Source organism: Solea solea, chromosome 14 (assembly GCF_958295425.1).
Source record: "Solea solea chromosome 14, fSolSol10.1, whole genome shotgun sequence".
Classification (NCBI taxonomy): Eukaryota; Metazoa; Chordata; class Actinopteri; order Pleuronectiformes; family Soleidae; genus Solea; species Solea solea.
Window position 1 is genome coordinate 2,812,460 of NC_081147.1, and position 12,430 is coordinate 2,824,889.

The window sequence follows — 12,430 nt, forward strand, 5'->3', positions numbered from 1 at the left end:
AATTGAGTTTTTCCCTGAAAAGCAAAACACAAGTAGACACACAAGGGTTTAAAGAGAGGGAGGAGTGAACTGTCAGAGATCCTGAATAATGAAGACCTCTCACTCTCAAGGGAAAAAAAGCCGTGTATACTGTATATAGTATACTGTATATTCAGTGAATCATCATTCAAGGACATTCGCATGTGCAAATGTAACTCAGCTGTGACTGATAACATAGGAATAAGAGTCAGCAACAAAGCAAAGCAACTAACTAAATAAATAACTTATAGAAACATGTATGTTTCACAGTAAATCAGTTGTACACATGATATTGTTTAATTTTTAACTCTACACATGTTTCTGCGCTGTTTTTGTGTGCAAATTACCACACAGAGCATTGTTATCGACTGGTGTTGCTAGCAATGGCTAGCATTTGTGTTTCAACTGGAACGTAGTAAACTCTGGGGTTGACGTGACTCCCAGTTCCGACTTCCAGGTTCCGATGTAAATGGAACGCAGCAAGTAACATAGTAAAAAAATATATAACATTGCTGCGGCTGCCATTTTGTAATCCCATGTCGGGGGGTTTGTGAGTGGAATACTGACTTCCGATTTGAAGACCATCAAACACCATCTTTTAATAAGTAATACATACTTTCAGCAATACAAACATGAGTAGAACAATTTCTTTTTAAAATTATTTTTTTTATTTTCCACTTCTGTCAGTAAATGTTTGTGGGGGGGGGGGGGGGGGGGGCGTCTTATTTTACGTACAAAGCTGGAGTCGTTAAGTCGTAAATTCTAGGGAGTGTACTTCCGGGGTGGCTCCTTTTTTTGCCAACCGAGTGGCTCATCTTCTCAGAGGAAGATCTTTTCTTTGACATACAGTACAACAATACTCGAACGTGAATCACGAGCCGATATCTTTCCGACTTTGTTCCAGACTTTACCGGCGTCACGTTATGACAGAACATGGTTTTAAAATCCCTGGAAGATAAGAATGGATTTACACTTTGATTTTTAAAGGACATTCCCGTGATTTTTCTAGCGTAATTCAACTCTGTGGACCCTCGGATGTTTGCACCGTAGCTCGGCAGTTTGTCAACATAAACCTCGGCAGGAACTGATGGATAATGGCGGCGGAGCCTCCTTCACCACCTCCTCCTCCTCCTCCTCTGACATTCAGACTATCAGTGCTGCCGTTTCCCCAAAACCAAACCCGGAACTGAAGAAACTACTGACTTTTAAGGTTTACAAGAGGAGGTGGTTTGTCCTGCTGGTTCTGTGTTTGTTAAACTGCTCCAACGCTACGGTGAGTCCGCAAAATAAAACGCCACCGGATATAACAACAGCGTTATACAGTGTGTATGCAGACTGCAGTTTAATATCAATAAACAAACAAACATGTAAACAAAATCCCCTCTGTAGAAAATAGTAGATGTTGGAGTGTCGGAAATATTTTATGTACGGAAGCCCGGGTGTGTCAAAAAAACAAACTAGCTTTCCATCGAGCATGTGTTTTTGAACAAAAAAAACAAAATATAAACCAGAATACAATGAAATATAAACAGAATAAAGTTAACAATATCTAAACATAAATAAATAAAATAAACATTTTATTATTTTCTATTGTATTATTATTTTATAATTTTCCATCTGACATTCAACTTCAGTTCACTTATTTTATACAACACAAAATTACACAATTATACATATTACACATATATACACATACATATATACATATATACACACACATACATACATACATATATGTATATATATACACACACACTTATATATACACATATATATACTTATACATATATGTGTGTGTGTGTATATATATATATATATAGACACACATATATATATACACTTATGTGTGTGTATATATATATATATATATATATACACACATATATACACACACACACACACACACACATACATACACATATATATATATGCCAATGGCATTCAGATGGGATTAGTTTTACATGAAGAGGTGGAGTAATGTGATTTTACTACAGGACATCTGTAATATTATAGGCCAATTTGCACAGGATAAGAAATCTAAGTAAAACTACCACAAATGGGTGCGTTCTGTCACTCTACCCAGTAACCCGGGGGAAATGAGGAGGGCCCCAAATCCGGATCCCCGACCTGGCCCTGGCTACACGCAAACAACTTCACCCAGACTTCCTGGACACCTTGTGGTGCTCGATTTATGCACCGCCATCACCTCCTGTTGTCTTGTCCGTACGCAATGCTTCTTGATATCACAAGTGAAGACAGACAGCAACATAGCGCGTCCATCCATGATCCATGCTTTAAAATCCAGGGAAAACTACTGATAAACAGGAGAGGACAGACAGGTTTACTGCTGACATTAAACATTCAGACACGACTAAAATCACTGAGAAGCTCTGGTAATAATTACTTTACCCCACCTCCTCATGTAAAACTGTATGTGCAGATAAACAGCAGATGTAGTTGTGAGAACGCAGCAGGGAGGTGACATGTGGTGCCCTCTACTGTCTGGTGAAACTTGATACGTATTCCCCGGGGCTTGTTGACATTGTTAAACAGTGTGTGTCTGGAGGCAAAGTGTGCCTCTCTCATTCATGCCAGCTGAGCCCCTCCCTCACCTATCTGCACCTCCCACGGGACTCGTCCTCTCAGTGGGAGCTGTTGTTTCCACGGTGCTGGTGTCCCCACTCACAAAAGACGCTCAGCTGTCAGGGGGTCATTCATGATGTGGTGAATTACAGCTGATGAGCCAGCGAAACGTCAATCTGTGCGGCATTAGCCGCTCCGCTGAGGGTCCAGGCTGTGACTGTGGAGGGTTGGAGATTAAATTAAATGGATTTTTTTTAGGTCCAAAGCTTCATGGTTACATTTGTAGTCGGAAATCGGAATTTACAAGGCCCTCTACACGGATTTCCAAGTGGGAAACTGGGAGCAACCTCGACCTGGGTTTCCATGATGCCATTACTGTTTGTTCTACACATTTGTATAGTTTCTACGCTGTTTGTGTGCCAAAATGACTTCCAACCTCTAAACTGGAACGCTGTGAATTCGGAGATATTGTTGCTCACATTTCCATCTTCCAAGTTCTGTTATCAATGGAATGCAGAATTAGGCCATATCCAATTGGAAACAAAACTTAAGCTATGTAATCTTTTTCTCTTTTTTTAATTCTTAAAACGATTTCCGCAAACACAGCATGATTTCAAGAAATTTCTCAACTCAAGGGTGGCTTTTTGCGATTTTTAAATCCGGGGTCCCCGTTTTCCTTAACTAGTGTTTAAGTCTCTCAAAATGCTGGTTTCTTGTGGATAAAAAGCCTAAACAATACAAAACATTTGCATTTTCATGTACGAGCCCCTATTATTATTCTCATACATTTTTACTCCCAGATTTTCAGTTTAAAAGTACATAAATCAACACATTTATAGTTTAATAATGCATTTATATTCAAATGTATAATGTAGCCTGCTCAGTAATACAGTAATGTGTAATTAATAGTGTGTATAAGCAAATTATTGTACATTTCTGCACTTATTTCACCTAGAAGCTACTTTTTTTTTTTTTCAGCTGAATACAGCTGAAAAAGTACATTTGAATCTCTCTGCTGCTCATGAGATCTTAGACATACACACATCACAACCTAAATGAAGCCGAGTTTGGAGGATTTTCTGATCTCAAAAAAGAATCTGAAACACTTGACACTTAAAATCAGTCATTTAAATGTGATCATTTCCTGTCTTTTACCCCATTAAAGGGTAACTAAACCCCCTCTTCTGAAGCAAACTCAGCCCAATGCCTGACCTGAAAAATGCCAAGAAGTGGGCTGAGAGCCATATATACCCTACATACCCATATACACTGTTAAAAAAGGTGGTTTAGTTGAGTTACACTTAAAATACCACATTCCTTCCACGCATTCATCTCACGATTGTTCGCCCAGTTTGTCCCATTAGCACAGAGACATGTCATGCATGATCTGTATGTGAACTGGTGACGTATGACATCACAGCAAGCTGCGATAATCAGCTGTTCTCTCACAAGAGCTTAAAAAAGAAAAGTTGGCACTTCCTCTTTATAAAAAAAAAAACACACACACGTTCAGATCATGTGACTTCACTCAAGACTCACTTCTTTAAATCCGAAGTTGCAGAGTTGCTTTAACATGTGCTTTCATACCAGGCTTAATGGTGGGATCGTTGCGGTGGCCATTTTGTCGTCTTCCTCTTGTCTGTTAACCCGTAGAAACATCAAAACGTTTAGCTCAATTTGGACATAAATGCTTATATTTTGCAATTTCAGACTCACGTATACAATGTTTCTTGTACATTACTTCCCTATTTGAATTATTTAGAAATGTCTGCAAAAACACAAATGTTTAAATAAAAACTCTTCATGTGCCGTCGCAGATATGGCTGACATTTGCGCCCGTGGCGGACCAGTCTGCCCATTACCTGAAGGTCACGCTGGAAGAAATCAACTGGCTGTCGCTGGTCTACATGGTGGTGGCCATACCGCTCAGCTTTGGGACCACGTGGATGCTGGACACTCTCGGGCTCAGGATCACGGTACGAACTGCAAAGTGACCTGAGAAGGGCCGCCTTCTGATTAGGCTGGGTTTATGGACGAGTGTCTACATCACATATAAAAGTCCATGCCTGACTGTGTCTCTATTATTCTGACCTTGCAGCTGATCGTAGGCTCCTGGCTGAACATGTTCGGAGCCATGCTGCGCTTCTTTGGCACGCTACCGCCTGACCGGTACGGTGTCGACTACAACATAGTGATGGCGGGTCAGACGTTTGGAGCTCTGGCTCAGCCCCTCATCATCTTCACCCCCACTAAACTGGCTGCTCTCTGGTTCCCCGACCATCAGCGGGCCACGGCGAACATGATCGCCTCCATGTGTGAGTGGTTTCTGCTTCATTTTATTCCTGAGAAGCTTTCGCAGCTTATATATGAACCCAAACCACTTTCTGATTTGATAATATTTGTGTTTTGTGAATTCTTTTACCCTCAGATTTTTTTAGCTTTAATTTGCTATGAAAGTAGTTCACAGTGCTCATGTTTCTGCACGAAAAAACTAAGCTTTTGAGAATAAATTCGTAATGTTACAACTTTTGGCAAAGACGTGTGGATACGGTTGGGAGGAGGTAACGTTATAAGAACTGAAAATGTACATGTTTTCATTGCTCAATTAAGATTAATTTTCATAGTATTACGTCTTTATTCTCGAAAGCTTTATTGTTTTTTTAAAACCACTAATAAAGGAGTGGAAAAAAAGTCGTAATATTACTTGGTTTTTCACTTTTTTAGTGGTGTTCTACTCCTCCCAGATTGTAATATTACAACTTTATTTTCGAAAGCTTGGATTATTTTCTTCAGTATGGCCCTAATACTTTGTTGTAATCAAAAAAAACATAAAATATTTTTAAATAAATGAAACTTTCCTTAAATCTGTGATAAATTACAGTAAGAAGGAGGTAAATTAAAGTGTTTTATATTGACCACTCTTCCTCTTCCTCTCCTCAGCTAATCCTCTGGGCATTCTCCTCGCTAACATCATCTCTCCTTTGATCGTTAAGACTCCTGAACAGATTCCAGCTCTGGTGAGTTAAAACTAAAACCTCTTTACCGCCGGTCAGAAACCCACCAACACCCACTGACATCTGGATTGTGTCAGAAATGGGAAGAGACACCATCGGCGTTCACTCCCAGGTCAAATGATTCTGCAGTAGACGCTGGTTTTTATTAGTTTCGCCTCAGATTGGCAGTCATGTGAACATGACACCAGGGTTAATGTGGGATTTCAAGAAGTCTGCACCGTTACCAGTGTGGTGAGCACCTGTTCAAGCAAATACAGATGCTGCTGAGTTTGAAAGAGGAACTAAAGTGAAAAATAAAGGTTTTATTTTATTTATGTAGCGCTTTCAAAATCACCATGTTTGCCAAAAGTGTTGTACAGAAACAGTTAAATCCATGAGATTATAAATTTGTTTATAACATAGTGGCTAATTCACAGCCAAATTAAAATATAATTTCATACATGTAATTTAAAAATATATACACAGAAATTTGTTTGGGACCTAAACATCTCCCCCATGACCCTCTGTGGGTCCTGACCCAGTCTTTGGAAACCACATATTTTAAAAATATAAATTTGTTGAGAGACCCAAAAAAAAATCTCCCACCACCTGTCTGTGGGTTGTGCCCCAGTCTTTGGGAACCCCTGATTTTAAATATAAACACAGAAATCTTGACCAAAAGGTTTAGAAATTTGTTTGGAAACCCCAACAAAAATCTCCCATGACACATCTGTGGGTCCCTGACCCAGTCCTTGGGAACCACAGATTTCTGCTTGGCAGAAACATTACTCACATTATCCTCCTCCTCCTCCTTCTCCTCCTCCTCCAGATGATGTCCTATGCAGTCCCGGCATGCCTCATCTGTTTCCTAGCAACAGTGGGGATACTGAGCGGCGCCCCGCCCACGCCTCCATCAGCCAGTGCAGAGTCGTCCGGATCTGAGCCGTTTGTACAGGGCATCAAACTGGTGAGGACACACACACACACACACACACACAGACTTCAAAATATACAGCCTAGAAGTGCACATAATTATTACGTGGTTGTATGCCACATGGCCATTTTAAACATGAAAGAACAAACATACTTAGTTTCTGTCACCTGCTGCACCTGCTGCACCTGCCGCTCTGCTGCAGCAGTGATGTGGTTCTCACCTGCAGCGTCTGACATTTGTAACTGGGGTCACGATGAGATGATGACATTTCAGCGAGGAGGTTCCGTGACCTTTCCGTGAAGTTTTATGTTCAAAGAAAAACTCTCCCGCTTCTGTGAGAGTGTCTAAATAATCTCTTCATTTCCTCAGCTCACTAACGACTTGTTTTCACACGTCTAAAGTGTTTCCTGGGTGAGTGTAATGTTGTCATTGTGGAGCGAAACGATGAAAACAAAACCTGAGATAGTTCAGGTTTTTTCAAGTGTGGTTGTACGAGGTAATGAAACACTATCAACACCAACCACACCTCTGTTTATATGAATTAGATCAGGGACACAAAAAACCTGTTAAAATCTTTTTTGACTTCACTTAATAAATCTACACCTGCTCAAGTCCACATTGACATTGACCGTATCTCTCCTGCACCAAAGCCCATAGAGAAAATCAGCGTTTTAGCCGGCAGGGACACAGGAGCTGCTGGTCCTCTGCTGCCTCTTGTGGTAAGTTTGTGCCACTTAGTACAATCGGATCAAAGTGTTTGAAACACTGAAGTCACCACATAACATTTTTTAACCTAGTAACAGAGACAGCAGTGGATCAACAACTCCTTAGTGCCATCATGTAAAATCACTGATTTTCTCTATGGACTTTGGTGCAGGGAGAAAATGGTTAAACCTAAGAGTTTTAAGTTGTGAAATGATGTCAAAAGGCCTTGGTTTGGTTTGCTTTTTAAGAATAATGCATTGTGGCCATCAAATAAACAGTACTACATAGTGTAGAGCATATGATGTAGTACTATTTTCATGCTTTAATCAGTAAATGTTAGTAGTTTTGGTCAAAATCGTCACCTCTCAGTGTTTTTTAGCACAAAACCTCTGACTGTATTTGATATTTTCACATTTGTCTCAACAAGCTCCGCCTCTTTGTTTCCACTGCAGTTACTAAAGAACAAACCCTACCTGGTCCTGCTGGTGTGCTTCGGCTCGGGCATCGCGGTGTTCACCTGCTTCTCCACGCTGCTGGAGCAGATCCTGTGCGTGCAGGGATACAACAACGTACGTGCGCCGCAGCCGTTTATGTCAGGAAACGTGACAAAGCAACACATGCAGGAATGATTTGATAGGAAATGTTGTTGCGGGAACATTTTGTGTTCCATTAGTAGTTGGAACTCGGAATTTCCGACGTCTTTTGACTCAGATTTACACATAGTACTGCGTTGTTATTTACTAGTATAGCTAACAATGGCTCAAAATGGTTTGCCCGAGAAAGATCAGCTTCTTTGGCGGGCAACCCTCCAGTTACTAGGCAAATTCTATTTCCACTAGGCCATGGCTAGCCCGATATCCATTTCACATTTAAAAATGGTTAAAAATGGGAAGAAAGACTAAGAAAACTGATTATTTTTGGAAAAATACTTACAGAAACACTATAACATGTCTCCCCCTGCAGGACTTCGCCGGCCTGTGCGGCGCCCTCTTCATCGTGTTCGGTATCATCGGCGCCGGCGCAGTGGGTCTCTACGTGGACAAGACCAAGAAGTTCATCGAAGCCCTGAAGATCAACATCAGCTTGTGTGCTGTAGCGTGCATCGCGTTTTCAGTGGTGAGAACAGGAAACGGCAATATTTTAAAACGTTTTTTAATTACACGGTGCATAGCTTTAAATTATTACCTGTGCTAATTTTAAAATGTGCAAAAATAAACATTTACTCCTTCCTTTGTCTCCATATTTAGCCTGTTTGTGATCGTTGAGCCTCTTCCCCTCTCTGGTTATGTCTCTCAGGTGTCTCTGATGCGTGAGCAGAAAGCCGCCGTTGCCGCCGTGTGCTCTCTCTTCGGCTTTTTCGGTTTCTCCATTTATCCCGTGGCTATGGAACTTTCTGTGGAGTGTTCGTATCCGGTGGGAGAAGCCACATCTGCCGGACTCATCTTCATATCAGGGTAACCCTCCACTCATGCCTCACTTTCCCAAGGTTAAAAAAGGTCTCCTGTCTCTGTGTGGTCTTCTTCAGTCTCCTCGCTCTCGTCTCCCTGCTCACCTGTCCCACATTAGTCTTGTCAGGCCTCCCTGCTCCTGTTTCGTCTCCTCAACCATTCAAGTTTCCTGTTATCTCCCCGCTTAATTACTCGCTTTAAAGAGCAATCAAAGTCCACTAGTTCTTGTCCCCGCCCACCCCTGTTGTAGAATAGTAACATCAACAGTTACGTACGGCATCTTTAACAATGTTCTGTTGCAGCCACTTCAGCTCATAACAAACCTCCCATGTGAGGACACGTTCCCAATGTCCCTGTAAGACGTGTTGACAAAAAAATATTCAGAAAAATGGTGAGAAGAATTTTAAAACAACAGTTGTTAACTGGACGTCACGAGTAAATAAGAGTAAATGTCACGTGACGACGGCTTTCTTTGTGATTTTTCCTTCCAGGCAGATTCAGTCTGTCCTCTACATCATCGTCCTTCAGGCTTTGACCAAAAGACTCGCCGACTCTCCTCTGTCCACCTGCGGTGACGCCGTCCTGGGCTGGAAAGGTTGGTCACATGACACATGACACATCACACAGAGACGTAACGGTCCAAGGAAGACGATTATCAGTGCGTTGCCAGAAAAAATGTCCTGAGGGACATTTGTTTTCTGCGAATTTGGTTCAATAATCAATTATTTCCACGCTTAACCTTCGTCCACCCTTTTACTTTGTTCCAAATGTGTCTGAATTTCCGATTCGTCCCGCCCAATAATTTAATAATCCCCAGTTTTTACGGCTTCACGTGAAAGTGCAATTGACGTGGTGACTGTGTTGCCCCCTAGTGTCCAACATGGTGATGGCGGGACTGTGCAGTGTGTTCGCCTGCGGCCTCGTCATCTTCTTCCACACGAGATACAGACGACTGGAGGCCGAGGAGGATGCGACCTACGGCACCAAACAACGCAAGAGCTCGGCGACGGCAGCGAGCGTTGACCGCGGCCTTAGCGTGAACTCGTGACTTGAGCACGGTCTCACGATGAGAGGGAGAGCGAGAGAGGGAATTATGGGTAAATGAAAAAATGGAGAAAGTTACATTCTTTCTTTGGTCAACTTCAGGTTTGATTGTACATGAAGGTACAATAATATGTTTTATTACCATGGGTACTAACAAATTATCTTGAAGTATATTTACGTAAAATAAACATAAATCTTTCCATTAATAAGTTGTAATTTGCTAAATAGTTGAAACAGTTAACATTCCTGGGATTTAATTTTTTTATCTAAAACTTATTTTTAATACTCAAAATAAAGCTGCTGTTGCTAAAATCTGCTATAGTACGTTCCAGGTGTCTCAGAATTGGGAATGGAACGTCCACAGAGGTTAGCTAATCCAAATTATTTGGTGGATTATGTTAGCATCAGCATCAGAGGCTAGGTTTGCTAACTAGCTAGCTACTCTAGTCCAACTGTTGAACACATGAAACCACTGTAGCAACATGTCCACAGACACCAAGAGGACACTTAAGTGTGTCTGACTTATTTGAACAAAACATGGACACAAACTTATCTTGTGTTACAGCCACCGTTAGCCACTGTTAGCAATGCTCTACGCTGTATTTTCAAAGTACAAACAGTGTAGAAAACAAATGTCCATTGATTAAGAAAAATTGTGTACGACTGATTTAATGTAAAACGAATAAGTAGCAGTAAAATTAGCAGTGTTTTACGAAACCTAACTCTGGGGTTTGTGAGGTTACTCCGACTATCTGAGTTGACCTTTTTGTTACATAAAATCCCAACTTTATAGCTAGGTTTGTTAACTAGCAAGCAATTCTAGTACAATTGTTGAACACATGACATTACTGTAACATGTCCAGACACCAGGAGGACACTTAAGTGTTTACAACTTATTTAAGTAGACACACAAAAAAGGGCCAAACAAAACAAAAAACTAGCTTTCTAGATGCTACGAGCAGCCATTTTGTGCGAGTGTACACACAGGCACCCATTAAATTTTCCGTGAGCACTGAGTGCCAAAAAATGTGCAAAATGTACTGACCTGTGAACTGTGACGTTTCTTTGCACCTGGAGAAGGACCTGGACCCAAAACATGAACTTGTCTAGCTGGTCCGTAGGACAATTTTGACTACTTACTAAAGAGGCGGTCCCCTGTCTGTGCTGTTAATAAATGCCCCGCCCCACATCAAGGATAAGTGAATGCTGTCAGGAAGTTAGCCAAAAGACAACATGGTTGACAACAGCTTAAACTTTGACCTAGCTAACAGGAGATTAAATTAAGTGTTAATTCAAACACATTTGACTCTTAATGCGTGGTTAAGAATTCCGTTAAAAACTAATAACTACATAATATTTTCTACTATGGCGTCTTTTTCAAATAACAAAACCACTTAAAAAAAAAACAGGACTATAAAACAGAAATAGCTGTTAAAGCAACTGTTCAGTAACACAACCTGTAAAATGCATAATTTTACAGGTTAATCAGGTTTTCCATTGTTTTTTCTTTGTTGTCAGTCACTTTTTTGGGGAATTAAACCAAATATTAAGGCATTACCACTAATTTTTAAACCCAGTTGTGGGTTTTGTGCAATAAAAGAAGTAAATTTGGTAAAGATTGTGTTCACTGCAGGTGATAATTCAGTAACAATATATACTGTATGTGTCTCAATATAATTGTTTTCTACTGCAAGAAAACTGGCTACGTCTGTAGGTATTACATGTACCTAATAAAGTGGCTGTTTAATGTTTATGCACTGTGGGAACACATTTTTATGAAACGTTAAGACACTAAGATGTCTATGATAATTAATGTTTTTTTTTTCTCTGGAGTAATATCTGACATTTTAATAAATAGAAATTAAAATGTTTTATTTTTTGGGCACATGATACTGAAGGTTTTCTATTCCTAATACGACCAAACCAGAATGTTCCCTTTATGCGGTTTTTACTTCATATTATGAATGTGATTTACCTTTTTTACATTTTCTTATTAAGACAAAAAAAAGAATGTACTTTTTTTATGAAGACGTTTTAACATTCAAACAAGAAACTGTTTAAGTGTCAAAGCAGTGAACTTTGTGTGTTTATTAAAAAAGAAAAAGAAAAAAAGGATTAACTACAATGCCAAAGCTGGAACACCAAGCCTTTTTTGTGTGTAATTCCTTAATTTCTCGAAGCTTAAAGCTAATAAAAGTTCTTATCTCACAGCCGTAAAATGTCAAAGTTTTGTTTGTCTGACAAATCTTTCATAAATGTGTTTTAAGATCCAGTGGTGAATACTTAAAATGTCTTAAATGTTTGAGTAAAATATCGGAGAGCTGGGAGGCTGAAAGTAGGGGATATTTTCATTTAAATAAATTATAGATTGGGATCAGGTAATATTAACCTTGTTAACCTTGTTCTCATCGGCAAATAAGATGCATCTACATTTCCAGTGGGAAAAAAGTGTACACACTGAATCTATAGCTAATTAAATAATAAATTCTATGACAAATAAAAATGTGTTCAATCTTTGTCTCTCGTGCAAAATCAAAGTCCTTTTACAGCTTTTCATCTTTGTCTTTTAGCTTTAATTTTAAAAATGGTTGCGGTTCATACGGATGGGACATTTTTGGCACTTAAGGTGCTGAGAGGGAGAAAAGACGCTACAGAAATAATTAAGCTGAAAAATCAGTGGTGTTGATAATCAATATTGCAGACTG

The 12,430-nt window shown here is 40.0% G+C and overlaps 1 protein-coding gene across 1 annotated transcript; it reads left to right on the forward strand.

Annotated features, from left to right (window-relative positions):
- The first annotated feature begins 852 nt into the window (after positions 1 to 852).
- slc49a3 (solute carrier family 49 member 3) lies at positions 853 to 11,478 on the forward strand. Its single transcript, XM_058649087.1, has 10 exons — positions 853 to 1,291; positions 4,419 to 4,577; positions 4,700 to 4,916; positions 5,542 to 5,618; positions 6,424 to 6,561; positions 7,686 to 7,802; positions 8,197 to 8,349; positions 8,530 to 8,687; positions 9,173 to 9,276; positions 9,554 to 11,478. The coding sequence occupies exons 1-10, from the start codon at positions 1,106 to 1,108 to the stop codon at positions 9,727 to 9,729; spliced, it is 1,485 nt and encodes a 494-aa protein (XP_058505070.1). The 5' UTR covers positions 853 to 1,105; the 3' UTR covers positions 9,730 to 11,478.
- The last annotated feature ends 952 nt before the right edge of the window (positions 11,479 to 12,430 follow it).